At 43.5% G+C, this 27,543-nt stretch overlaps 1 protein-coding gene across 1 annotated transcript in view; it reads left to right on the forward strand.

Moving 5' to 3' along the window:
• CCDC34 (coiled-coil domain containing 34) overlaps positions 1 to 23,991 on the forward strand; it is a 74,179-nt gene extending 50,188 nt beyond the window's left edge. The window contains exons 5-7 of the mRNA XM_068261654.1: positions 12,476 to 12,634; positions 19,454 to 19,595; positions 23,661 to 23,991. Of these exons, the coding sequence (XP_068117755.1) occupies positions 12,476 to 12,634; positions 19,454 to 19,595; positions 23,661 to 23,875 (516 nt within the window). The 3' untranslated portion in view covers positions 23,876 to 23,991. The remainder of the gene's footprint in view (positions 1 to 12,475; positions 12,635 to 19,453; positions 19,596 to 23,660) is intronic.
• Positions 23,992 to 27,543: the final 3,552 nt, after the last annotated feature.

Raw genomic sequence — 27,543 nt, forward strand, 5'->3', positions numbered from 1 at the left:
TAGTTTGGCAACTTATATGGGATCTTATTTCATAGGTTTTTGTTTCAGAGCTATTAGTGAAGGTTTTGTTGTCATGTCTACTAATGAATGGACACAGTTTACACTTCCCACATTTATAGGTCCCATTGGGAATCATCTTGTTTAACCAAGTGGGATTATCCCTAACGTATTCACTATGGACCAGCTTGTCCTTTAAGTTTTGTGCCCGTCGTGCGGTCAATAATGGTCTAGGACCTATAATTTGTGCTATTTCTGGGGATGAGGTAAGGATCCCCCAGTTTTTTGTCAATATTTCTCTGAAGTCTTCCCAATGCGACCCATATCTAGACACCATCCTAATGAACTGATCAGTCTCATCTTGATCTTTTTTCACTGGTGGACGTTGAATTAGGGAATGTCTATTCAAATTCCAAGCTCTTTTAAGGGCCCTTCGGAGTATTCTGTGAGAATATCCCCTTTCACGGAACCTTTGATACAGGTCACGTGCTTCACTCCTAAACAGTTCATCTGTTGAACAATTACGACGTAACCGTACGAATTGTCCGTAAGGTATACCTTTAATTAGAGAAGGAGGATGGTGGCTAGAGGCATGTAGTAGGCTGTTTCCTGCAGTCGGTTTCCTGTAAGTTGAAGTCACTAGCCTGCTGTTTTGCATTGTCACCTTTTAGGTCTAAAAAGGTCAGGGATTGATCACTAACTGTATAGGTCAATTTAATATTTTTGACATTTTTATTTAATCGTTCGAGGAATTCTGTCAATTCCTCCTCCGTACCCGTCCAGACCAGGAGCACGTCATCTATATAGCGAAGCCAGAGGGCGGCGTGCGCTCGGTAGCCCTCATCCCTATAGACCTCTTGATGTTCCCATAGGCCCAGATGGAGACAGGCATACGCTGGAGCACACGCCGCCCCCATAGACGTGCCCCTGGTCTGTCTGTAATAGCCACCATCGAAGGAAAAGCAATTGTAGTTAAGTATCAGTTCCATGGCATCAATCACAAATTGATTGGTCAAATCGGCTTCCGGATGGAATGCCTCAAGAAAGAAACTGACTGCCCTGAGTCCCTCCCCATGGGGAATCGACGTGTATAAAGATTCCACGTCGATCCCGACAAGAAGGGACCCAGGGGGGCAGACAAATCTGTCCAGTTCTCCCAGAAGACTCTTTGTGTCCAATACAAAGGAAGGGAGTTCCTTTACCAATGGCTTCAGACGTTCGTCTATATATTTACCCAACCTTTCTGTTGGTCCTCCTATTCCGGCCACGATGGGCCATCCAGGTGGTTTAGTTGGATTTTTGTGAATTTTGGGGATAATGTAGAAAGTTGGAATATTAAAGGTCTCTACCTTCATATATTCTCTCTCGACTTGAGTAATTACCTGGTTATTCCACGCATCATCCACTAGGTCATTAACCCTCTGGACAATGTATGCAAATGGATTTCCGTCTAGTTTATGATAAGTCGTTTTGTCTTTTAGTTGTCTTTTTATTTCAGCAACATAGTCCTCCTCTTTGAGGAGGACTATGTTGCCACCTTTATCCCCTGGTTTTATCACCAGATCCTTTGCCTGCTGTAATTCCATTAATGCTTGTCTTTCTTTTTTCGTCAAATTAGATTTTTGCACATTTTTATTCCAGTCATGGCTATCTAGATCTTGTTTGATAGTTTCCAAAAATATTTGTAAATGTTTGTTTTTGGATATAGGGGGCATCTTTATTGATTTTTTACGTAATCTAGTTGGAGAAAATACGTTTGAAGAGGGTTCAGGGAAAAAGCTCAAAGGTTCTTCTACATATTCGTTTAGATGATCGCTTTCTTCTTCCTCACTATTCTCATTATTTTCACAAAGCTCAATTAGGTCCATTAGTACCTTTTGATCATTAGTATCTAATTGGGAATTGGTATCGTCCCCACTTTCTATTCCCTCTAGGGTATCTTCCCCCTCTTGATGCCACAATCTAAATGCCACCTTGCGCAAAAACAAGGTTAGATCCTTAAACATTTCGAAGGGATCACCTCCTACCTGGGGAGAGAATGACAGCCCTTTATTCAATACTGACAAATGGCTGTCATTCAACTGAAAGTCAGAGAGGTTGATAACCATATTTGTATTGGTTATTTTAATCCCTGACTGTTTTGGCTCCGTGTCTTCATACCTCTCTCTTCCTGTCTGTTCTGCCTCTCCTGATAGTTTTCTTCCTCCTCTTCGTAACTCGCTCCCTCCCATCTCCCTCTTCCCTGCCTGTATCTTCCTCCCTTTCCTCTGCTACCGAGCGCACGCCGCCCTCTGGCTTCGCTATATAGATGACGTGCTCCTGGTCTGGACGGGTACGGAGGAGGAATTGACAGAATTCCTCGAACGATTAAATAAAAATGTCAAAAATATTAAATTGACCTATACAGTTAGTGATCAATCCCTGACCTTTTTAGACCTAAAGGTGACAATGCAAAACAGCAGGCTAGTGACTTCAACTTACAGGAAACCGACTGCAGGAAACAGCCTACTACATGCCTCTAGCCACCATCCTCCTTCTCTAATTAAAGGTATACCTTACGGATAATTCGTACGGTTACGTCGTAATTGTTCAACAGATGAACTGTTTAGGAGTGAAGCACGTGACCTGTATCAAAGGTTCCGTGAAAGGGGATATTCTCACAGAATACTCCGAAGGGCCCTTAAAAGAGCTTGGAATTTGAATAGACATTCCCTGATTCAACGTCCACCAGTGAAAAAAGATCAAGATGAGACTGATCAGTTCATTAGGATGGTGTCTAGATATGGGTCGCATTGGGAAGACTTCAGAGAAATATTGACAAAAAACTGGGGGATCCTTACCTCATCCCCAGAAATAGCACAAATTATAGGTCCTAGACCATTATTGACCGCACGACGGGCACAAAACTTAAAGGACAAGCTGGTCCATAGTGAATACCACTTGGTTAAACAAGATGATTCCCAATGGGACCTATAAATGTGGGAAGTGTAAACTGTGTCCATTCATTAGTAGACATGACAACAAAACCTTCACTAATAGCTCTGAAACAAAAACCTATGAAATAAGATCCCATATAAGTTGCCAAACTAAAAAAGTAATCTATATGATTGAATGTCCCTGCAAACTTAAATATGTAGGAAAAATTAAAAGAATGCTAAAAGAGAGGGTACTGGAGCATCTACGCCACATTGAGGACGGTGATGAGGAAAAAAGCCAGCTGGCAGCGCATTATGCTGAAGTACATGGAAGTAGTCTGGAGGGTACGGTGGTTAAGGGGCTCTATAGGCTAAATGTGTCGGCCCGTAGAGGTGATTTTGATGATTTGCTTTACTGCAAGGAGGCCATGTGGATATATAAGTTGAAGACTTTGTATCCGCATGGCCTCAATAGAGATCTGGATCTGAGGGCATTCCTGCGTTTGGAAGCATACAAATAGATACCTTTGTACTGCTGGATATGAGTTGCAAGGTATGCATGTATGGTGTTGATTGACATGTGGTGCTTGCTAGGGGGTCCCTCTCATATATCAGATTATAGTGAAGATGTTGGCTACATGAAAATTAAAATTAAAATGAACCTAAAAACGAAAAAATGTCGTTCTGCTGTAAAGATCAAAAGCCATTTGGTGATTTTGCAGACTTCTTCTATTGCTCACTCTTGTGAAAAAAAGCTCGTTGCCTCAAAAGTGACATTTCCCTTGCCCTATCAGAATGGAGATGGGAGGAGACGACACTGACTATAAGAGAAACACAGAGCGGGGTGACGTCACACCCTGAGGAAACGCCCCTAGTGGCGTGAAACGCGTCGGTGGGCGGGGCTATACCACGTCTGGCCAGGATTGGAGACTCCACGTACTGCACGAGACGTCTGGGATGCGGAAGACGCTGAAGCGAGGAGGAAAGGTGTCAGCGGAGACCCGATGAACAAGCAGGCTGGACGCAGCCGCGATAGGGTCCGCACACCGCCGCTCAGCGTGAACCCCCCAGCCAGCCACAGCCTTCAGACAGCCGTTTGAGACGAACTGAAACCGGAGGGAGTGGTGAGATAACTGTCCGTTGCCACTTGGTAACAATACGGGACTGCCATTAGCTGCTATGTCTATCTAACTGCTTTTCACTCCCAGCTTGAACGCTGAGTCTGTACTAACATTTGCATAAACATCTGCCTACCTGCTTATAACTGCAAACTGATTAGGACTTTAACGATGCCTCTGGGATTCAGCAGTTTGACTATACAAACAGCCTAGGACTACCAAAATTGATCAGTCAACTAATACACTGCCATATAGTGCATTGGACAGTTTGGTGGTACCACCCTAGATCAAGTTTGTCGTATGTTGGCATGTCTGTGGGTATGAATGTACGAATGGATCCATTAATTTAGAAGCTGGCTGTAAGGAAACGCGGAAAAGCCGCCATCTCTCGAGGTGAGGCGGCTGTTTCCGCGTCCAGCATGGCGTCACAACGCGGGAAAAACGCCGCATGCCGCATAGGCAGTGCGGCGGAATCCGCATCAGAGGCGGCCCCCGCACTAGATACATTGCATGACAGTACTGGTGTGGCTGGGACTGATAGTCCACCAAGATTCAGACTTACACGCGCGCGAGCAGAGAGGCAGAGTTTAAATAGCAGTTAGAAGGGTGTCGGCTGACCAGCTGGGTCAGCTGACAAATTCCACTGCTCTCATTGGACCAGCAATTAGGGAGGTCCTGGAAAGGTCCTAGAGTATATATACTGCTGGTTGTTCACTTGCTCTTTGTCTGGCGTGCGATCACATACGTGGGAGCACCCAGATCCGTAGTCAGATCCTGAAGTGTGCCGGGACCAGCTGGAGCTGTAATCCTACACTTAGCTAGATATTTGATAGCTAAAGTACTAGTTTGATTGTGATTATATGTTATGACTTTTGCCTGCCTCGACTATCCTCCTGAACTCTGACCTTGTACCTCGATATTTCTGATACTCTGTTGCCGAACCTCGGCTCGTTCCTAGACTCTGTTTCTGCCTCCTGATTTTGTACCCCGATATATCTGATACCCCGTTGCCGAACCCTGCCTGTACTTTGACTCCGCCTTTGCCTACTGTATTTGTACTTTATCTGTCCGTGTGTGTACGACCTGGCTTGTCTGACCTCGAGAACCGACCTCACGATTGGAGGCGGTTCCCAGTCCTGTTAGTGACACTTCTTCCTGAGTGTCACTCTCGGACTTTCCTTCCTACTGTCAGTCTGACTCCTCCCGTCTTGGAGAGCTCAGGTCTGCGGAAGGAATCCGTGCAGTTCTCCTTGCTGCACTGAGGCCTAGGCCTCCTAGTGTTACTGTTACACCAAAACACTACACTCTACTCAGGCGAACAGAGGTTAGTTTGTATATCGGATTATCGGTGAGACTGCAGATCACTTATAATCTGGTATATATCTGTATTTCCGGCGATACTGCAGATCACCGGTAATCAGATACTCTCTGCGCCCACCGATCGTTACAGAACGCCAGACCAAAAAATGCAAATGGACGCACACACTGACCGTCTGGGCGCACTTGCCACTTCGGTGGAAAACATCAACCAAGTGCTGGGTAGCCACAAGACTTTGATTGATGTCCTATCAGGCTCTGTGCGAACCCTCCAGACGTCAGTTGATTCAGTGCGATCCCCTCCTAGTGCTGACATACGTATGCCCGTACCAGATAAATTTTCCGGCCACAAGTCTGACTTCCGGAATTTTCAGAGTAGAGTGTTATCGTACTTCGAGTTGAGACCCCGATCCTCGGGGACTGAGACCCAACGGGTCACCTTTATTAAAACTTTACTGACTGGTGACTCCCAGTCATGGGCGTACAGCCTGTCTCCTGCCGATGCTGCTCTGACCTCGGTGGAGGAATTCTTTAAGGCCATGGCCGTAATTTACGACGACCCTGATCTTGCGGCAACCTCTGAGCGGAAGCTCAAACTTTTGCGGCAAGACGGGGGTTCAGTCAAGGATTACGCGGCTGAATTTCGCAGATGGTCAGTCACGGCCAGATTTGATAATTTTGCCCTCATGGATTACTTCTTTTCTGGGTTGTCGGAGGAGGTCTCCGATTTAATGCTAACCTTGCCCGAGCCCAGGACAGTCGATGAGGCCATCACATCGGCCATTCGAGTCGACCGTCGATTACGCCATCAGAGGCAGATTCGGGGCAGTCACCGTGCCAGGGTAACATCATATGTGGCACCCTCCGCTGCACCCTTAGTAACGCCACCTCCGTCTGTCTCATCTCCTCCGGCCTTGCCTCCACCCGAACCAATGCAGATTGGTTGTTCGAAATTGACCCAGGTGGAGCGAAGGCGGAGAATGATGGATCAACTGCCCGAACAAGTCGGGGAACGAATTTGCCTAGGAGTAGTGGGGGGTGACACCCTAGGCACGCCACTTGCACCCCTTAAAGAAAAGAAATTGCTTCTCCCTTGTACAGTTACATGGGAGAAGAAATCTGTGGCCACTGAGGCTTTTATTGACTCCGGCTCAGCGGCCAATTTTATGAACTTTAAGTTTGCTCAGGAGTTGGGTATTCCGCTCACTCCTGTGACACCCCCCATTCAGGTCACGGCAGTAGACGATTCCCCTCTACAACGGAATCGTGCTCTGTCACAGACCCCGGAGGTGAAGGTCACCATAGGGGCACTGCATGGGGAACAATTATCGTTTTTTGTATTGCACATGTCTACCTCAACTATTATCCTAGGCATGCCGTGGTTGCAACTTCATTCACCTCAAATAGACTGGGCCACGGGTCAGTTAACCACTTGGTCACCTCGTTGTTTTCAGCGGTGTTTGGGGAAGTTGACCTTGGGGCAAACCAGATTTCAGGTGGAAGGGGTACCAGATCAGTATTCTGAATTTTCCGATGTGTTCTGTCCCAAGGCAGCTGATAAATTGCCCCCACATCGTCCTTTCGATTGTCCCATTGATCTCCGTTCAGGTTGTGTTCCCCCCCGGGGTCACTTGTACAATCTGTCAGGGCCCGAAAAATTGGCCATGCAGGAGTACATCCGTGAAAATTTGGCCAAGGGTTTCATTCGCCCGTCCCGGTCACCTGCTGGAGCAGGGTTCTTTTTTTGTCAAAAAGAAAGACGGAGGCTTGCGACCCTGCATCGATTATCGCGGTCTCAACAAGATTACTATAAAGAATCGCTATCCGTTGCCACTGATAGATGATTTGTTCACTCAGGTTACTGACGCCAAGATTTTTTCTAAGCTAGATTTGCGGGGCGCGTACAATCTGATACGTATAAGAAGGGGCGATGAGTGGAAGACGGCCTTTAATACACCAGACGGGCATTATGAGTACCTGGTGATGCCCTTCGGGTTATGTAATGCTCCGGCCGTTTTTCAGGAACTCATTAACGAGGTATTCCGGGAGGTGTTGGGGAAATTTGTACTAGTTTATCTTGATGATATTCTTATCTTCTCCAACAACCTCACTGAACATAGAAACCATGTGAGGTTTGTGTTAAATCAGTTAAGGCAGAACTCGTTATACGCAAAGCTTGAGAAGTGCATCTTCGAAGTAACATCTGTTGCGTTCTTGGGGTACATAATTTCCACCATAGGCCTGTCTATGGATCCTGCCAAGGTCTCCGCTGTTCTGGAGTGGCCACAGCCGGTTGGGTTGAAATCCCTTCAGCGCTTTCTTGGCTTCGCCAACTACTATAGACGGTTTATAAAGGGGTACTCCACTGTCATTGCTCCCCTTACCTGCCTCACTAAGAAAGGGGCAGATACCACTCACTGGTCTCCTGAGGCTTTACATGCTTTTGCCACCCTGAAGGGCCTATTCTGTTCAGCACCCATCCTCAGACATGTGGATGCCTCTTTCCCATTCATTGTGGAGGTAGATGCCTCGGAGGTTGGGGTGGGGGCTGTGCTGTCACAGCGGTCAGGCTTGCAGGGTAGAATGCACCCATGTGCGTATTTCTCTCGCAGGTTCTCCCCTGCAGAGAGGAATTACGATATTGGAAACAGGGAGCTCTTGGCCATCAAATTGGCTTTCGAGGAATGGCGACACTGGTTAGAGGGAGCTGAACATACCATCACGGTTTACACCGATCACAAAAACCTAGAGTACATCGAGGGGGCTAAGAGGTTGAGCCCTCGCCAGGCTCGATGGTCGTTGTTCTTCTCCAGGTTTACTTTCATTATTACGTACACCCCAGGGAGCAAGAATGTTAAGGCGGATGCTCTATCCAGGTGTTTTGAGTCAGAGACAGCACAGCTCTCCATTCCAGAGACCATTATTCCCCAGAAATTAATACTGGCAGCCACTGAAACTTGGGAGGATTGGAGGGAGACATTGGCTCCCTTTCAGCAAGACATTCCGGAAGGGAAGCACGCAGGGGTCCTGTTTGTTCCTCTGCCTTTTCGCCTGCAGGTTCTTGAGATGTTTCATGCACATAAGAACGCAGGGCATCCTGGGGCATCCAGGACACAGGATTTGATAGCCAGATGCGCCTGGTGGCCTTCCTTGGCAGCGGATTGTAAGGAATACGTAAAAGAGTGTTTGATATGTGCCAAGAGTAAACCCTCCCGGCTGGCACCTGTCGGTACGTTGCAGCCTTTGCCCACCCCGAATGAGCCGTGGACCCACCTGTCCATGGATTTTGTGGGCGAGCTTCCCAGGTCTGAAGGTATGGCGGTCATTTGGGTGATAGTCGACCGTTTTAGTAAGATGGCCCACTTTGTGCCTTTGAAAGGACTCCCCTCGGCTCAGGAATTAGCCGAGTTGTTTATCACTCATGTCTTCCGTTTACATGGCATTCCCGAAGACATAGTTTCAGACAGGGGAGTCCAATTCGTCTCACGGTTTTGGAAAGCTTTTTGCCACCTCATGGGCATAAAGCTATCTTTTTCATCGGGCTATCACCCACAGACCAACGGCCAGACTGAGAGAATAAATCAGTCTTTAGAGCAATTTTTAAGGTGTTATGTGGCAGAGGCGCAGGACGATTGGGTCAGATTTCTGCCCTTCGCAGAATTTGCCCAGAATAATTTAAAAAACTCGTCCTCCGGATTCTCTCCCTTTCAGGTGGTGACGGGGAGATCACCCAAATTTTCCCCATTACCTATAGCCTCCACTCCTTTCCCAGCCCTGGAGGCCTGGCAAAAGTCATTGAAGGACCTTTGGGGGACGGTTAGAAGTAACCTGGAGAAGGCCTTTTTGAGTCAGAAGGGTCAAGCTGACAAAAGACGGTCGCTGGAGTGGAAGTTCCGACCAGGAGACTTGGTCTGGGTGTCCACACGTCACTTGACCCTAAGACAACCTTCGAATAAGCTTGGTCCCAGGTTTGTGGGTCCATTCCCGGTTGTCAGGAAAGTCAATGATGTTACTTACACCGTTGATCTTCCCTCTAACATGCGGGGGGTGAGGTCTTTCCACGTGTCCCTTCTTAAGCCAGCAGTCCAGGTGGGTCCCACTCCTCCTCCTCCTGTCTTGGTAGATGCCCAACACGAATATGAGGTGGAGAAGATTCTAGATTCACGCTCTGTACAAAACTCGGTACAATACCTCGTGCACTGGAAAGGGTATGGCATTGAGGAGAGGCAATGGGTACCGGGGACGCGCATGCATGCAGACGAATTAAAAAGGGAGTTTCATGCCTTACACCCCGAGAAACCTGGTGGGAGTTGTCCGGAGTCCACTCCTCGGGGGGGGGGGGGTACTGTAAGGAAACGCGGAAAAGCCGCCATCTCTCGAGGTGAGGCGGCTGTTTCCGCGTCCAGCATGGCGTCACAACGCGGGAAAAACGCCGCATGCCGCATAGGCAGTGCGGCGGAATCCGCATCAGAGGCGGCCCCCGCACTAGATACATTGCATGACAGTACTGGTGTGGCTGGGACTGATAGTCCACCAAGATTCAGACTTACACGCGCGCGAGCAGAGAGGCAGAGTTTAAATAGCAGTTAGAAGGGTGTCGGCTGACCAGCTGGGTCAGCTGACAAATTCCACTGCTCTCATTGGACCAGCAATTAGGGAGGTCCTGGAAAGGTCCTAGAGTATATATACTGCTGGTTGTTCACTTGCTCTTTGTCTGGCGTGCGATCACATACGTGGGAGCACCCAGATCCGTAGTCAGATCCTGAAGTGTGCCGGGACCAGCTGGAGCTGTAATCCTACACTTAGCTAGATATTTGATAGCTAAAGTACTAGTTTGATTGTGATTATATGTTATGACTTTTGCCTGCCTCGACTATCCTCCTGAACTCTGACCTTGTACCTCGATATTTCTGATACTCTGTTGCCGAACCTCGGCTCGTTCCTAGACTCTGTTTCTGCCTCCTGATTTTGTACCCCGATATATCTGATACCCCGTTGCCGAACCCTGCCTGTACTTTGACTCCGCCTTTGCCTACTGTATTTGTACTTTATCTGTCCGTGTGTGTACGACCTGGCTTGTCTGACCTCGAGAACCGACCTCACGATTGGAGGCGGTTCCCAGTCCTGTTAGTGACACTTCTTCCTGAGTGTCACTCTCGGACTTTCCTTCCTACTGTCAGTCTGACTCCTCCCGTCTTGGAGAGCTCAGGTCTGCGGAAGGAATCCGTGCAGTTCTCCTTGCTGCACTGAGGCCTAGGCCTCCTAGTGTTACTGTTACACCAAAACACTACACTCTACTCAGGCGAACAGAGGTTAGTTTGTATATCGGATTATCGGTGAGACTGCAGATCACTTATAATCTGGTATATATCTGTATTTCCGGCGATACTGCAGATCACCGGTAATCAGATACTCTCTGCGCCCACCGATCGTTACACTGGCCAGCAAAGTGGATTATTTAGCTCCGCAACGTGTTTATTGTTTTTATCCTACCCACATCCCCCCTCTTACCTTATCCCCATCATTTTAGTATTTTGACAACTCAGTAAATAAAGATTTTGATATATTTTGATAAAATACATGTGAGACCACTACTACTTTTATTACCTATTGTATAGACTGGTTGTGTATTGAGGTGCAGTGATGCAAATTTTGCATATAGCAATTTAAAGGACCACGAGTCCACAGTATATTAATGCTAAGCAGCACGCACCACTATGCAGAGCCAAGAGGTTTAGTCACCTCTAACATTTAGATTAGTATTAGATTATTGCCCCACTACCCAGTACAGCTTCAGTTTTTACCAGAGGCTTTCACATCTGGCATCCTTTTACCCACTTGGCGGTAATCCCGAGCCAGCTTTGGGGTGGAAACTAGATGCCGTTAGCGGTAATCCCAAGCCTGGCTTGGTGCTGCCACTGGGAGATGTATGCAGAGTGTGTGCACAGCGTGTGTTTGTAACTCACCTCCCTTAGGATCCCGACGCTGGCAGCCAGTCTCCTTCCGGCCCTCGGAGGCTCTTGATTCCTCAAGTGAGATCGCCATTTGTCACATGAAGACAGGCAGCAATTTTACCATAGGGGTAGAGCGCGACCCAGAGGACAGGAGGGAGAATTTGCAGCGCTGGGTCCTGGAGAGGTGAGTAAAGTGCAGGGGCTGCTGCAAATCTATCTCCGGTATGATTTTTGTCCTGATTTTAGGGTCTAAAAGCACATGAAAATATGGTAACACTTTTAGACCCTAAAATCATGAAATGAGCAAACCGCCAACATTTAAAATGCATGTGTACAGGAGGTATAGTTCTCCCAGATTAAAATGCACTATAAATTACTCTTCTCCTATGTTCCTGTCACTTACAGTATGCAGTAAAAATGACCGGTTTTGGACTAATCCATTTCCTCATGTGGATTCTCAAGGTTTTTCTTTATTTTCAAAAGTACTTATTGAATGGCAGTTACTTAGTCCAACTGCCAAAATAGTGTGCAAATGAGTAAGGAGGCTGGCCTACATCTTTGTATAGATCCTTTCCAGTGATTGCTTTTGCATACAATGTGTGTGTTTTTATCTTACACGTTTTCGCAATAGTGGTCTTTTAAAGTGAACCAGAGACTAAGCATCCTCATGTATTTTACCATATGTATCAGTGGGAACATTAGAGAAAACCCCTACTTTGCTTTCTGTTTAATTATTTACTGTTCAGATTGCTTATCAGCCCAGATAAAATCCCCGACTGAGCATTCAGTCTGGCTTTGCTATAATGACTCAGCTATAATGATTGCTGAGCAGAGCCACAAGGGGGCAGGCTTGGGCTTGAAAAGACAGCAAAGAAGACAGACTCAACTATAAAGATTCCTGAACAAAGCCAGACTGAATGCTCAATTGGGGATTTTATCAGGGCTGATGAGAAGCAATCTGAACAGTAAATAATAAAACTGAGAGCAGGGTAGGTGTTTTCTCTAATGTTCCCACTGATATATATGGTAAATACATGAGGGTGCTTGGTCTCTGGTTCCCTTTAATGCTGAGACTTCCATGCAGCAGTATTGACTCGGCTATATACAATGTGCTGCCAGGCTATTGGTTCTACAAGTAACATGGGCCGATTGCTTTATTCTGTGCTCCATGCAGGAAAGAAAAGAGAAGGAAGAGAAGCATCTGAAGGAGAAGCAGGACAAGATTCAGGAAGCACAAAAGAAAAATTATTGTCAGCAAAAGAGTAAAGAGAAGTACCAAGAATGGATAAATAAGAAGAATGACGAGGAGCAGGAAAGAAAGCGAAAAGAGAAGGTATGTATTTGCACAGATGAAAGACAAACTTTGATCGGAGTCTGCTTGATGTAGTTGAAAAAGGACAGCCTGCCCATAGTTCAAAACAAACCAGTTAAAAAACATATTTGAAAAGCCCCAATTAAAATCAATTATATTTAACAGCTGCTTAAAATGTACCTGTAGCAAAACGAGGCAACAGAGACTGGGCTTGTGAAGAAATAATGAGAGGTTAGCATTCAGTGAAAACACGTCAGAGTAATTTGTAATCCTAGAGACGGAGATAGATGTTAAAGTAATCAGCAAATTTCCACTTTTCCTTTTCTTTCTGAACGTGAATGTTAAAGTGGACCTGAACTCTTGCACAGGACAGAAGGAAACCATAGATAAATGCACCATGTATGTATTTAGAGAGTTTAGCCAGTCTAATTCCCCCTCATTTGTGTCTAATCACAAATTGTAATTTGATCTCTCCCCTGTGTCATATGACTGCCAATGGCAGATAAGCTCATTTGAAAGCACAGGGTGTTAATATGTCTGCCTCCATGAATCAGTTCAGATTTATTTTAGGATTTGTATCAGCTGTAGCAGAAAAAATGTTTTTTGTTTGAAGATTATGCTGTTGTGTATCTTTTGGAGCAAAGAGGACGTTCTGAGTTCAGGTCCGCTTTAAGTGGAAAAACCAAAAAACAGATACCTAAGTAGAGGGAAGGCTCTGGGTCCTATAGAGCTTTCCCATTCCTCTCACAGTCCCCTTGTTCCAGTGCTGTCACCCCATTTAGCAGTATCCAACCAATCAATCGAATACTGCTCTGTGCTGCTGTGGAGCTCTTCCTAATTGTGTCTTCTCTCCCTGTGTCATGTGACAAAAAGCTGTAGTTTAAACACTAGAGGTCCAGCAGCATACAAGCCGTACCTCTAGTGTTTGGACTACAGCTTTTGTCACGTAACCGGGAGAGAAGACGCAGGGAGGAGGAGACCCGCGGCATGAAGTAAAGACACTGGAGGACGCTCGGCTGTGGGACAGGTGAGAGTTCTGCCAACATTTGTACCGGTCATTGCCAAATAGAAAGCCGCTAGCGACAATAGACTGACGCCACCGGCGTTCAAGCAAAATTTCCTTAATGCGCAATAGACTGAATCAATGGATCCATTTTGGATGGAAATCAATAGATCGGGCATAGTTTGTGTTATTGATTTCTAGCAGTTTCGACCGCAGTGATAATCTGCCATATATCGTTGGGTAAAATTGTTGTCCAGCTTAAAGTGAACCCGATGTGAAAATAAACTGATGACATAAACAATTGAATCTGTCCTCCTACTCCTAAAAAAACCTTTTGAAGACCTCTAATGGTTTTATTTTATGTATAAACATTTACAAAGTAGATTTAATATTTTTATTGTCCCTGATCAATTGCAGTGTCTAAAGCATCCCAGAGGGAAAATACATAAACTATTTACCTTTGTATCTATCCCTTCCGGTCAGAAGTCCAGTTAGGAGTTTAGGAAAGCGTTTTATAGCTGTCATTTATCAGTGAGGGACGCTAGAGTCCGACTGGGCCCTGACTGGAGAAAAACTGTCAGATGCATAGCTGGATGTGAACTCTTTCAGGCAAGGAAAAAAGAAAAGGAGCGCAGCATAGGTGTTTGTGTTCTTGCCACTGTATATACACGTCTATCTCATCACGTCACGTCATCTCTGGTACACTTTAAGGAATTTACAGATATCTGAGCATATGTATGGGGGACTGTGAGTAAAGAAAGCTGAACTTCCGTTTTAGGCAGTAAATCCACTACTACAGACCAATCAGAAGACTAGGAAGGTCAAAGAGTTTTCTCTTGACGCTCTACAAAACATTGGTAGCTCCTGAACCAAAATAACTTTGTTGTGCAGTTTTCACTAAAAGCATCCTCTGGTTATGTACCCTATCATCACAAGCTCAGATTATATTTCCTCAGCTTGCTTCAAGGTCTCTTTAAAGGAGATCTCCAGACAATACTTTCTTTAAACCTTATCTCAAGCTGTTTCTCACTATTTATTGCCTGTTTAAGTGCTTCAGAAAACAGGACTGTATTTGATCCAGTGGGTTGAATAGCACAGAGAAGCACTTTTGCATAGGTTTTTTTTTAACTCTTCCTTTACTGAAAAACAATATTAGACTCTCTTCTTTGCTACTAATGTTCTATTTCTCAGCTGTATTACACATACAAATCATTATCTCTATAAGTTTATGTTCGATTCAGGTTTGCTTTTAACCACTTCACCACTGAGGGGTTTTACCCCTTGAGCACCAGAGCAATTTTCACCTTTCAGCGCTCCTTCCATTCATTCGTCTATAACTTTATTATTACTTATTGCAATGAAATGAACTATATCTTGTTTCGCCACCAATTAGGCGTTCTTTAGGTGGGACACTAGGCCAATAATTATTTTATTCTAAATGAGTTTTAATGGGAAAAAATGTGGGGGAAAAAATCATTATTTTTCAGTTTTCGGCCATTATAGTTTTTAAATAATGCATGCTACTGTAATTAAAACCCATGACATTTATTTGCCCATTTGTCCCGGTTATTACACCGGTTAAATTATGTCCCTATCACAATGTTTGGCGCCAATATTTTATTTGGAAATAAAGGTGCATTTTTTCAGTTTTGCGTCCATCCCTAATTACAAGCCCATAGTTTATAAAGTAACAGTGTTATACCCTCTTGACATAAATATTTAAAGAGTTCAGTCCCTAAGGTAACTATTTTTTTGTTTTTTTTAATTGTTATTTTTTTTCTTTTTATTACAAAAAAAATAAATAAATTGGGGCGTGTGGGAGGTAATGAGTTAATTTATAGTGTAAAAGTATGTTTTTGTATATGAAAAATGTTTTCGATGTAGTTTCTACTATTTGGCCACAAGATGGCAACAGTAATTTTTTGTTCATGCGACCTGTAAGCGTCGGAAGCGCCTGAACAATTGTTCAATGAGGCTGGGAAACTTTTTTTTTTTTTTTCACAATGATCGTGCTGCTTCTCAAAGAAGCAGTGATCATTACTTGGGGGCTGAGATCAACGAACGGGAAAGTTTTTTTTTTTTTTTCCCGTTCATTGATCTGCGGCCGGCGGCGTGCATGAGTGCGGGAGCGCGAGCAGGAGCACGCGTAGTGGCGGGAGGTGCGTATATCTACGCTCCTGGTGGGGAAAGGGTGTAAAAAGGAGTGTAGATATATGCACCGCTGGTGGTAAAGTGGTTAATATTATTTGTCCAGGGCTGTGTAATATGTTGGCGTTTTATAAATGCAGTAAATAATAATAATAATAATGATAGATATATCCAGATAAGAATAAGCACTTTTATTATAAGCTAAACCCTTATACCTATTCCACTCCCCAATTCTACGTATCTAAAGGAGGTGAGTACATACGGTAAACAGGACAGTAGAACTGAAAGCAATATTATGCTATTAGAATTAAAGGGAACCCAAGGTGAGAGACCTGTAGGGGCTGACATATGTATCTGCATTGTCGAAGGTATCACACAGGCATAGAAGTTGAAAGTATTATGTAGCGCAGCCCTGGTATTAAAGGTGCAGAGAAGATAATTGAAGCAAGTCTGTGTTCCATTTTGGTCACATATAGGAGAATTTGGAAAAAAAAATTCTTGACTGAAGATGAATACTGTACAAGCATGTTTCACCTTCTACCACTGAACATTTCCTTAGTGTTTCTGCCTTGGAACTCTGCCTTTATTTTCCTGTCATTCACAAACCAATTTCAGCACCTGGACTGTTAAAAAATGATTCTCACATCTGTCCAAGAGACAGCAGAGGAGAAAAACTCCACAAAGAGAGGATGACCGTTGTCTCTGGAACAGCTGTCGTTACTGAGCTGTTGTCCTGGATAGAGCTGTGCACTGCTAGAATTCACCTAATGATATGTCCTGGACTCGCTGTCACAAAGACAAGGGAGCAATGGAAAATCTCCCCAACAGGGACAGAGACTACATTACACAGTGAAAGCTGTAATCATTTCTGGTGCTAGCTGGGTTCTCCCTGGAAGAAACTGCCTTTTTAAAGAGGAACTCCAGTGAAAATAATGTAATAAAAAAAGTGCTTCATTTTTACAATAATTATGTATAAATTATTTAGTCAGTGTTTGCCCATTATAAAATCTTTTAAATCCCTTATTCACATTCTGACATTTATTACATGGTGACATTTTTACTGTGGGCAGGTTATGTAGCTGCTGCTAGCTGGTTTGGCAGCTAGAGACAGCTGTAAACAGCCATTTCCTGTCTGTGAGCCTTGTTACATTGTGGCAAACTGCCAGGAGTACCGCGGTCTACAGAGCTTCTTGTGGGAGGGGTTTCAGCACAAAATCAGTCATACGGCGCCCCCTGATGGTCTGTTTGTGAAAATCATTATATTTCTCATGTAAAAGGGGGTATCAGCTACTGATTGGGATAAATTAAATTCTTGATTAGAATTTCTCTTTAAAGCACAGCTGAGGTGAAAATAAACTGAGATTAAGAACTACTGTATATCTATAGTCCTCCTCCTGAATGACACTTTACTGGAATCCCATAATAATATTGTATGTTTAAAGCACACCTAAACTGAAAGGAATGTGGAAGCAATGCACATCACCTGGCTGTCCTGCTGTGTCTCTGTCTCCAATATTCTTAGCCATGGACCACGAACAAGCATGCAGATCAGATGTTTCTGACTGAATAAGTCACATGCTTGTTTCAGGTGTGTGATTCAGACACTACTGTACCCATTAAGATCAGCAGGACAGCCAGGCAGCTGGTATTGTTTAAACGGAAATAAATATGGCAGCCTCCATATCCCTCTCAGTCCCGGTGTACTTTAAGGCCACTTTCACGCTGACCGCATTCTCTTGTGTCGCAGTACTCTTCCCCACAGCTTGTCACAAGGGCAATGTAATTCTATGGAGACTTGCACACTATGGCAACGTGGTGCAATGGAAGTAGCGAAATGGACACAAGGCTGCCGCAGACTGTAGTGCCTTGCCGCATGATCTGATCCTACCACATGGATTATGCAGCAATGCAAGTCAATGGTAATTGTGAATGCACGATCGCAGTTGGGGTGCAACACAACTTCAGTGAGGTACTATCTGTTTAGCAGGAAGCGCATCACTGAGCAAGGGGTGGAGCTATGCATATTACCCTGTTGGTGCATTCTGTGACAGGGTAATATGCACCTAGTGTGTGAAAAGAGCTTTAGCTGATTAGAGAGCGAATCTAAGAAATGGTAAGACATTTGGTTTTTTTTTTTCCATCACAAATATTATTCTTACCCATTGCCCCTTCCAATTGTCCTTTTAAACAATAGTCCTCTGTTTTTTTTTCTTTATTTTCTTATAGATGCTTATACATGAATTCTATATATTTGCACTACTGATCAGAGATTTTATTTAATGCTTATAATGTTTAAAGGGAACTTGAAGTAAGGGATATATGGAGGCTGCCATATTTATTTCCTTTTTAAGCAACATCAGTTGCCTGGCAGCCCTGCTGATCCTCTGCCTCTAATATTTTTAGCCATAGACCCTGAATAAGCATGCAACAAATTAGATGTTTCTGACATTGTCAGATCTGACAAGATTAGCTGCATGCTTGTTTTTGGTGTGATTCAGACACTGCTGCAGCCAAATAACAACTGGTATTGTTCAAAAGGAAATAAATATGGCAGCCTCCATATACTAGCTTCAGGTTCCCTTTAAAAAAACGCTCTAATCTTTTAAACTTTATACCCCACTAAAAATGCTGAGTAAGGCCCCCCGATTTGCGACTTTCCCTGGATGCTATGAAAATAAGAAGAATGCAGCATGCAGTATTGATTCAAAATCGCAAATCAGAATCGCATGTAGTATGCAAGAGCCCTAATGCTGACTGCAATAGGAAACCTTAAATGCCTACCCATTCCACAATACAGTGATGCCAGTTGAATCAGCCCAAGGCTACAAATGCTAAAAGATGTCTACTCCTAAAGATCCACACATGTCCAGAAGGGGTTACAGTCTTTCATGTTCAAATCAAAGGTCGTCACAGCATTTCTTGTAAAAGGACCAGACCATCAAATTACTATTATAATTGTATTTTTCATAAACCATCTTTTTAATGCCTTTGTAGCTTCATAATTCAATTTTAAGGGTGCTTTTTTAGTTTGGTCTAAAACAAAATGACTAACTGTACAGTCTGAAAATAGGGTCTTGCCAAGCAGGTAGTGTCACTGTATGAACACAAAGCCTGTAGGGCTAATTAAAATGTACTTTTGTACTTTTGCTCTGCGGTTACTGGGCTAACCCTTCCGGAAGACCCGTTCCATTCACACGTTAACCATTTTGTGGGTGCAATAGATTCTTGTGCCTCTGAATTACAATCCCCCCCGGAGAACTAGAGGATATTAATAAGTTCCATAAATACATTTATGGAACATTTGTGAAATGGTGAATTACAAACCTTGCTGAGGTAAAAGGGCCCATGGGGAGACTGCAGAGCAGCCTATATTTTTTTTTATGAACTGTGCCGTGATCGGTAACAGGCCTGCCCTTGCAGTCTGCAGAACATAATGCCTGCTTCATGAATTGGCTATTACAAATATTACATGGCACATCTAACAGGAATTCTGCATCAAGCATGGAAGAGGTCTAGAAACAAAAAGATATATCTCATTTTATTTTATTTTTTTTAGTTTGACTGTCCAGTATTTATTTATGATTGTTGTCATTTAGCGTTGTGGTCCTCGGTTCAGAGTTTTTTATGGAAAGGTGACTGAGGGCAGATGTAATGAGGAGGTAATTGGGTTCTGATGTGTGTCTGTGTAGGAGGAGGCTGAGAGACGTCTAGCTGAACAGAGAGAGAAGAGGGAGAAGGCCGAACAAATGTTCAAGGAGTGGCTGGAACAGGCCAAAAACAAGCCACGACCAACATTAAACAGCTACGGCTATGTCAATGGGAAATTAACAGGTATGCTACAGGATGCAATCAAATGTTTGTGTTCTTGTACTTGTGTGTTGAATAATTTAAAATGAGGCTCTTCTAAATAAGACAGTATATTTTAGCTCCATTTTACAATACCAGGTTGACACTGCCATGGTCTTACAAGTGCAGGGAAATACAATATTCTGATCCTGTAAAAATTCAGTCTCGCTAGTCAACCCTGAGTAGGGTCACTCCTTGTGCATGAAGCGAACCTCTACAAACACAGGAGGTTTGTCTGATCCGTTTCTCAATTATCAAGCTAGGTGACAATCACGCAGTGTCTCGACATACCTTTTAAAGGATATTTGAGCAAAATTAAACGAACTAGTTTTACTTAACTGGTGTTTCTTTCAACCCTTAGTGGTCACCCTGTCCCACGCAGCAACTCTGGTCTTCTCTCTGCTCCCCCTGGCAGGCTCCGAAGTTTCACCGACCCCCGGCAGGTCAGCGTCTTCTGTGCGTGAGCGCGCATCGTGCCCACATCATCAGGCGTATACTGCATCTGCACAGTATGCTCCTGGTGTTTGCACACGTGTGCAGAAAAATGAATCTGCAATACTTCTGAGCCTGCCAGCAGGAGCAGAGAGAAGACCTGAGCTGCAGTGAGGGATAGAGTGACCTCTAGGGGCTGGAAGAAGCACCATTTAAGTAAAGCTAGATTCATTATTTTGCCTCAGATATTCCTTAGAGGAGCTTTTGATTTGTGTATACAGAGGCCCCAAAAAGTATAAAATATATTAAACACAGTTTAAAATGGGGGGTACTAGTGGACTTACCTCCCCATAGATGACACAACCAACAATAATGTATCTTTAAAACGTATTCAACATTTATTTCTTACTCCAATAACATCTGCAACATGTTTCGCGGGTCTGCTTCCCGCTTCCTCAGGCAAAGTACAAGAAGGAGCAGCTAAGTGTCAGGACGGTTATAGCGCTATATAGCTCTGTTGGTGGCAAGAAAAGGGGGCAAGATTCATTTGTGTGCCAAGTTGTATGGCCGTGCAGTGAGCAGTTAAAGCTGCAGTGTGCTGAATTGTAAAAAATGGCCTGGTCATTGAGGGAGGGGGGGGGGGGGGTGTAGTTTGTGGTCCTCAAGTGGTTAATATTGTGCATGCAGCATTGGATGATATTTAGTAGGTTATGTTGTTTCCATAAAATGCTGCTTTTTTATTGCAAATAACCATTTGGTGAGTCTTTTCATAGGCTTCCCTAGCTTTGCACATTGCAACTTGGCTTAAAGTAAACCTGAACTCTTGCACAGGACAGAAAGAAAACATTTAGAAATGCACCCTGTATGCATTTAGAGAGTATAGTCTAATTCCCCTCATCTGTGACTAATCAACACTAATTTGATCTCTCAGCTCTGGCTGCCTTGGCAGAGCAGATAATTTTGTAAACCCAGGTTGTTAACCCTATGTCTGCTTCCATGAAAGCAGGAGGTGGGCACTCTGCAGATTTATTGCAAGAATCAAGATTTGTATCAGCTGTAACAAATAAATGTTTTTCTTTGAAAGTCATTGTGCTTTTGCTTTTCTTTTAGAGCAGATAGGAAGTTCTGAGTTCGGGTCCACTTTAATTTTCAGATTCTCACTCGGTAGCTAAGAAGAGCCTATGATTGTCGAGCACTAGTCCAACATTTGAAGTGTCCGATAATTTCATAAGCCTTGCTACTGACAAAAGCTTACACCTTTCAACAGCTATGAGGGCCTAATGAGTTAATTATGGACAAAGCAATTTCCAAAAACATAAAGTATTTATCAATAGAAAAGTGGAAGTGTGTCCAAACTTTTTTTTTACTTTTTAATTTTTTTGCATAGATCACGATTACTGTCTGATTTAGTCCACTTTTTTTAAAGATGTTGAAATAAAAAATAACCACACATTAAGATTTGTAAACGTTCTTTTAACGCAGATAAACAGTCTACCGCAGTAATTGTTTCTTACGTTTCCTACAAAATGAGTCATATGAATTTAGTTCATCTTTAAAAGGAGACTAGTCTTGTATTTTAGTGGAGGGTTTTTTTTTCCCTCCCTTTTTTTTTTTTTTTTTGATCCTTTCAACCTCCTTACCAGATGCCAACTGGCCATACTGACATAATGTGTCAGGAAAAATGTATTAAGCTATAATACAGATTTTCCTTTATACAGTAAGTCTGAAATATCATATCCTCCTTTTTTTTAATATATATGAAAGTTAAATGTACATTTTCTCTATTTTATGTTTTACAACCTATACAACAATAGCATTTTATGCATGGTAAATACATTTACTGCCTTTCTGGAGTGGAGACAGGCCAGGCATGCTTTTCATACCTTTGTTAGAAGCTCATAAAGTGCTGACAGTTTCCATTGCCATCTGAAAACACCCCCTCCCCTGTACATAACATTTACCAGAACTTGCTCTGAGGGCTGCTCTCAACTGTTTGGTGCTGTGTCCTCATGGGTGAAAAGGACTGACTTTGTGAGCTTCACACATTCCTGCTGTCAGCCAGTGTCTAGGCATCTGTATTCAGGAACTGTGATAGTCAATCACAGGTCACTCATTCACAGGCTCCTGTGTTCCTGGACAGGCAAACTTTAGGTTCTTGCTATGGCATGTATTATTTGTCACACTCCACGTGATTGGCAGACAGATAACCTTCATGGCTCTCCGAAAGGAATACAGACAAGCTATAAATAATCTCATTTTCTTTTCTACTCACAGTAGCAAGTTTCAGTGAACTCTTCAAAGAAGAGAACATGCTATAAACATATAAGTGCTGCACAAATCTTTTGTGAATCCATCATGAATATACATGCTTACCTTGGGTAGATTGGCCTAGGTTTAGGTGTCCTTCAAAGCAAACTTGTGAGGTCTGTAATGCTCAAATTTAGATACTTACCTTGGGAGGTCCTCCAGAGGCTTCCCCCAGGCCATTCCGGTGCGGAGAACCCTAAAGATTGGGGACGTGTAGACGCACTGCACCTGCGCAGTAGCATGGACCCACTCAGGCTTTGGTGGTAAAATCCAGGGCTGTGGAGTCTCGGAGTCTGAGCAATTTTGGGTACTTGGAGTTGGAGTTGGTGTCGGTGATTTCTTAAACTGAGGAGTCGGAGTCTGATAATTTTTTACAAAATCCACAGCCCTGGTAAGTATTAGACTAAGGAGTTGAGGAGTCGGAGCTATTTTGGGTACCCGGAGTCGGAGTTGGAGTCGGCGGTTTGGAGTCGGAACATTTTCGCACCGACTCCTGGTTTGCTGGGAGCACATACAGGATTAAACCTCCTGTGTTTACATAGGCCTTGGAACTGGCAGTGCAGCACATATCAGAGAGAGGTGTCAGCTCAAGTTACAGTGATATATTACTAGTAGATAAGGGAGAATTAAGGTGACCATACACTTATAGATTTGCCGCAGATTCGACCATCAGATAGATTTGTCACATGCCTGTCAAGTCGAATCTCTCTGATGCAAATCGATTAATCAATAGATTTGATAGAATCGATTTTTGATTGATTCTACAGAATCGATTGGCCGGTCGATGGCTGAAATCGACCAGTATATGGGCCCCTTTAGACAGCCGGTTATCTCTAAATACAAACTGGGTGGGTTTTTCTGTGTTTTACTTCACTCCTGTGGATAAGTTCAAGTCTTCTTTTAAGTCGCCAACGAACTTTGGGAAGTCACATGTAATGAAAGCTCCACCACATAAATGTAAGGTGTATGTTTGTTTTCTGTGGAGCAGGACATACCATATGCCCAGTAGTTGGAAGGGTTAAGAGGTATTTTTGTGTTGTGTTCCTCTGTAACAGATATATTTTAGTTTAGACATTTTTACTGCGCCGGTGTGGGGCTTAACACATAATAAAACGGAAATAACAGCACAAATAAACTGTCTTACAAAACACACATGTTAAAATAAACCACCAAGAGGGTTACTATAACTATCGGAGAATAAGGTCATAATAAAACAGATGTCTGTCTCTCCCTCCCCCCTCCCAATTACCCACCCGCAAGTTTCTGTGGTTTCCTCTCCTGAAATCATGCTTTCTTTATTTATTTGCTTAGGTTATTATGACGGAAGTTCCTATCCTGCCCCAAGCTTTTACAATCCCGTTCCGTGGAAACCTATCCCTATACCGCCACCACCAAAGGAAGCTGCCAGACGCCCGACTGGGAAGAAGAAGCGAGTCATTTCTGGCCGATCATACAGGTCTACTGTGGTCATACCTTGCAAGCCCAAAGATAATCTTCATGTTGGTGGAGGAATGTTGAAAAGATAAGCTCCATAATGATGGGGACCAAGCCAAACTTTATGTGGAGATCTATGAAGAAAATCCTTTGGTTTTCAATTGTGTTTTTGTCCACTATATTACAAACATAAATGACATCAAGAGAATTCATGCCTCAGTTAGTTAACTCTATGCAGTAGATTGTATTTGCCTTCCTAAAACAGAAAAGAAAAGGTATCATTTTCTTGGTAGGTGGAGGAGACCTAGATTTTATAATGGTCTGTGGAGTTTATGTACTCTCTTAGTGAGATCCCTTTGTGCTATGCTTTAATTTCCATGTTCAATTGCTGTGGCAATCAGGAGACCCTACTTGGACTGGGTGGGGATAGGTTGAGTTCCCATGCCCCCTTCTCCTCATATTTTATAAATTTAATTCTTATAATTCCTCTCCATAGCCCCATACCATTCCTAACTCTTTATGTTTAGCCAAACCTTAAGTTTACCTGTGCCTAAACATAACCACTGTGCTTGAACTGATGCCTAACCTTAACCAATCTCCATATTTGTCATTAAAGCGGAATATAACCCAGCATTTAAACTTTGCTCTAAAACATTATTTACAGCATATTATATGCAACCAGCATTTTTTTTTTTTTTACTAGACCAGCATTCGAAGGGTTACACACAGAGTTTTAAAGTTCCATGGAGAGATATGCAGACGCATCCGAAGTTCAGATAGACATTTAACTAAACAGAATGTAACAAGTGGTGAATGTTACACACTCTGGCTGTCCTCCAGCTCCTGCACAGTCAGAGAGAGTGAGTCACATTCCACACTTAGATACATTTAAGTAAACAAAATGTATCTATCTGAACTTTGGATGCGTCTGCAGTTCTCTCTAGGAACTTTAAAGCTCTGTGTGTAACCCTTCGAATGCTGGTCTAGTAAAAAAAAATGCTGGTTGCATATAATATACTGTAAATAATGTTTTAGAGCAAAGTTGAAATGCAGGGTTATATTTCGCTTTAAAGGAAACCTGAGATGAAATAAAAAGCAGCATTTATACTTACCTGGGTCTTCCTACAATCCCCTGTGGACTGTGGGCTCCCTCACCTTCCTCCTGGGCTGCTCCGATTTTCCGCTAGTTGGCCCGGTCTCTTGCTTTGGTCATCCCAAGTAGCGCCATGCTGCACTTGCGCTGCCCAGCCGCCTGTGCGCCCCTGTTGCTCTCCTTTCACCGGGAGTGCTCTACTCCTGCGAGGAATGTGATGTGGCCGCGCATGTGTAGTATGGCCTACTGTGCACTGCATGGGCAAGAGAGAGGGCCAGACAGTGGAGGATCAGAGCTTTATCCAATTCACTTACTCTTCCTTCTTGGTCTTTAATTGTGTTTTTCTTTATTCTGACAAAAGCAATATAAATTAAGACTCTAAAGGTACCAACTAATAATACAATCTTGATTGAACTATCTTACCTAATGTATGCAGTAGAAAGGTACACTGAATATAGTTTAGATACTGTAACTAAACCAACATGTTTGGCTGGAATGAGCATTTTAAAATGTTCCTCCATTGGTGTAACCTTTATGGAATATTGCATCAATACATCCGTGGTTCAATGGCTCTTTCTAAAGAAGGAGAGAACCTAGAGTTCCAGTCATTTTCCTGTCTAACACATTCTTAAAAACACATTCGTTTGTGAAGGGCCAAAAGATTTTGTGTATTACTGAAGTTAAGGACGTCAGCCTTCCCAGAGATCAGTTGGTGTATTTGTGTAGCACTTGTTTGGGCACTAGCATATAGCACCCTTGCACACAGAAAGCTGTCCTCTTCTTTAGTTTAGTTGGCATAATGGTCTCTGGGCACAGTTAAGAATGGGCATGGTTGGTCAAACTGGCCACAATTTTTAAACCACTCTCCATACATTTTTTTTTCTGACCAGTTCTTCCACTAATCTATTAAGTTAAGATTAAAATTGTTAAGACTTTTACCTTGTTTTAAGGCGCGTACTAACGCCATACCGCCGCAAACGATGGGTCCATCAGACCCACCTGCTAGGCGGATGTTCAGCTGAGAAACAGCCTTATCAGTATGCCGGCAGCGTGTACACACGTGCTACTGTCGGCTGAATGTCTGCCTAGCGGGAGGGTCTGACGGACCCGTCATTTGCGGCGGTATGGCGTGTATAGCTTTAGCTTTAACACAGTGCTGTCATGTGACCACCACTGTGCCTTGATGACCTCCCTAGGCTTAGTGGAGTAGCGATGCCTTCTGGGAGGGAAGGTGGGGCTTAGCTGCCACCCATTAAACCTCCTAATCAGGAAGTGGGTGGCTGGTCATCCAGGCTACCTCTGAACTCCCCCCTTCCTACGGGGCACAATGGGCAGAAGTGGTTCCAACTAAGGTGGAGGTAGGGATAGGGTTTGACTGGCTGGAGGCTTCTCTGGTAAAGTCAGCTAAAACACACCAAGCTGTAGCAACAGTCACCCCTGCTCTGCTGTATAGGACTAAATTTAAATTTTCTGATGTGGAATTGCAGCCTATAGAAATTAATAGGCTGCATATGAATCACATGCAGGGGTAAAAAATTCTGCATGCTGCAGTTTTCCGCAGCACGCATTCATATGCATGATATGGCTAAGCGATTCAACTGCAGACTTGCAAAAGCATGGACATGGCAGCCTAGTGGAAATGTGCTCCTAGCGTGTTTATTTTACTTATTTATTGTGTTTTAACATTAAAGGATACCTGAAGTGACATGTGACGTGAGATAGACATGTGTATGTACAGTGCTTAGCACACAAATAACTTTTTTTTTCTTTCTCTGCCTGAAAGAGTTAAATACCAGGTATGTAAGTGGCTGACTCAGTCCTGACTCAGTCAGGAAGTGACTACAGTGTTACCCTCACTGATAAGACATTCCAACTATAAAACACTTTCCAAGCAGAAAATTGGCTTCTGAGAGCAAGAAAGTTATAAAAAAAGGGGAATTTATTTTCAGTGAGGGTCACACTGTAGTCGCTTCCTGTCTGAGTCAGGACTGAGTCAGCCACTTACATACCTGATATTTAACTCTTTCAGGCAAAGAAAGAAAAAAAAGGAACACAGCCTAGTTATTTGTGTGCTAGGCACTATACATACACAAGTCTGTCTCATCATGTCACATGTCACTTCACGTATCCTTTAAAATGTGCTAATTTATTTATATTATAAGCATACAAAAGGTAAAAAAAAAATTGAAGAGAAACCGTAACCGAGAATTGAGCTTCATCTCAATCAATAGCCAATACCCTCTTTCCCATGGGAAATCTATTTCTTTTCTCAAACAGATGATCAGGGTGCTCTGTATGGCTGATTTTTGTGATGAAACCCCTCCCACAGTGTGATGACAGCACCTCACAGCTATGAGGTACTGACTTTACACTGTGGGAGCCTTTTGCATTGTGGGAAACAGCTGTTACCAACTTCTAAAAAAGCAAGCAGCATCTCCTTCCAGTGACATCACCTGCCAGCAGTAAAAATGTCACCATGTGATAAATGTCAGAATGTAAATCAGGGAGAGGAAAGATTTTACAATGGGAAAACACTGACTAAATCATTTATACATAATTATAAAGCACTTTTTTAATTACATTATTTTCACTGGAGTTCCTTTTTAAGTTCCAACTGTACCTCTGTTTTGCAGAAGTGTCTTGCATTACAGAAGCCAAGTCTCCAGA

This window comes from Hyperolius riggenbachi, chromosome 11 (assembly GCF_040937935.1).
Source record: "Hyperolius riggenbachi isolate aHypRig1 chromosome 11, aHypRig1.pri, whole genome shotgun sequence".
Taxonomy (NCBI): Eukaryota; Metazoa; Chordata; class Amphibia; order Anura; family Hyperoliidae; genus Hyperolius; species Hyperolius riggenbachi.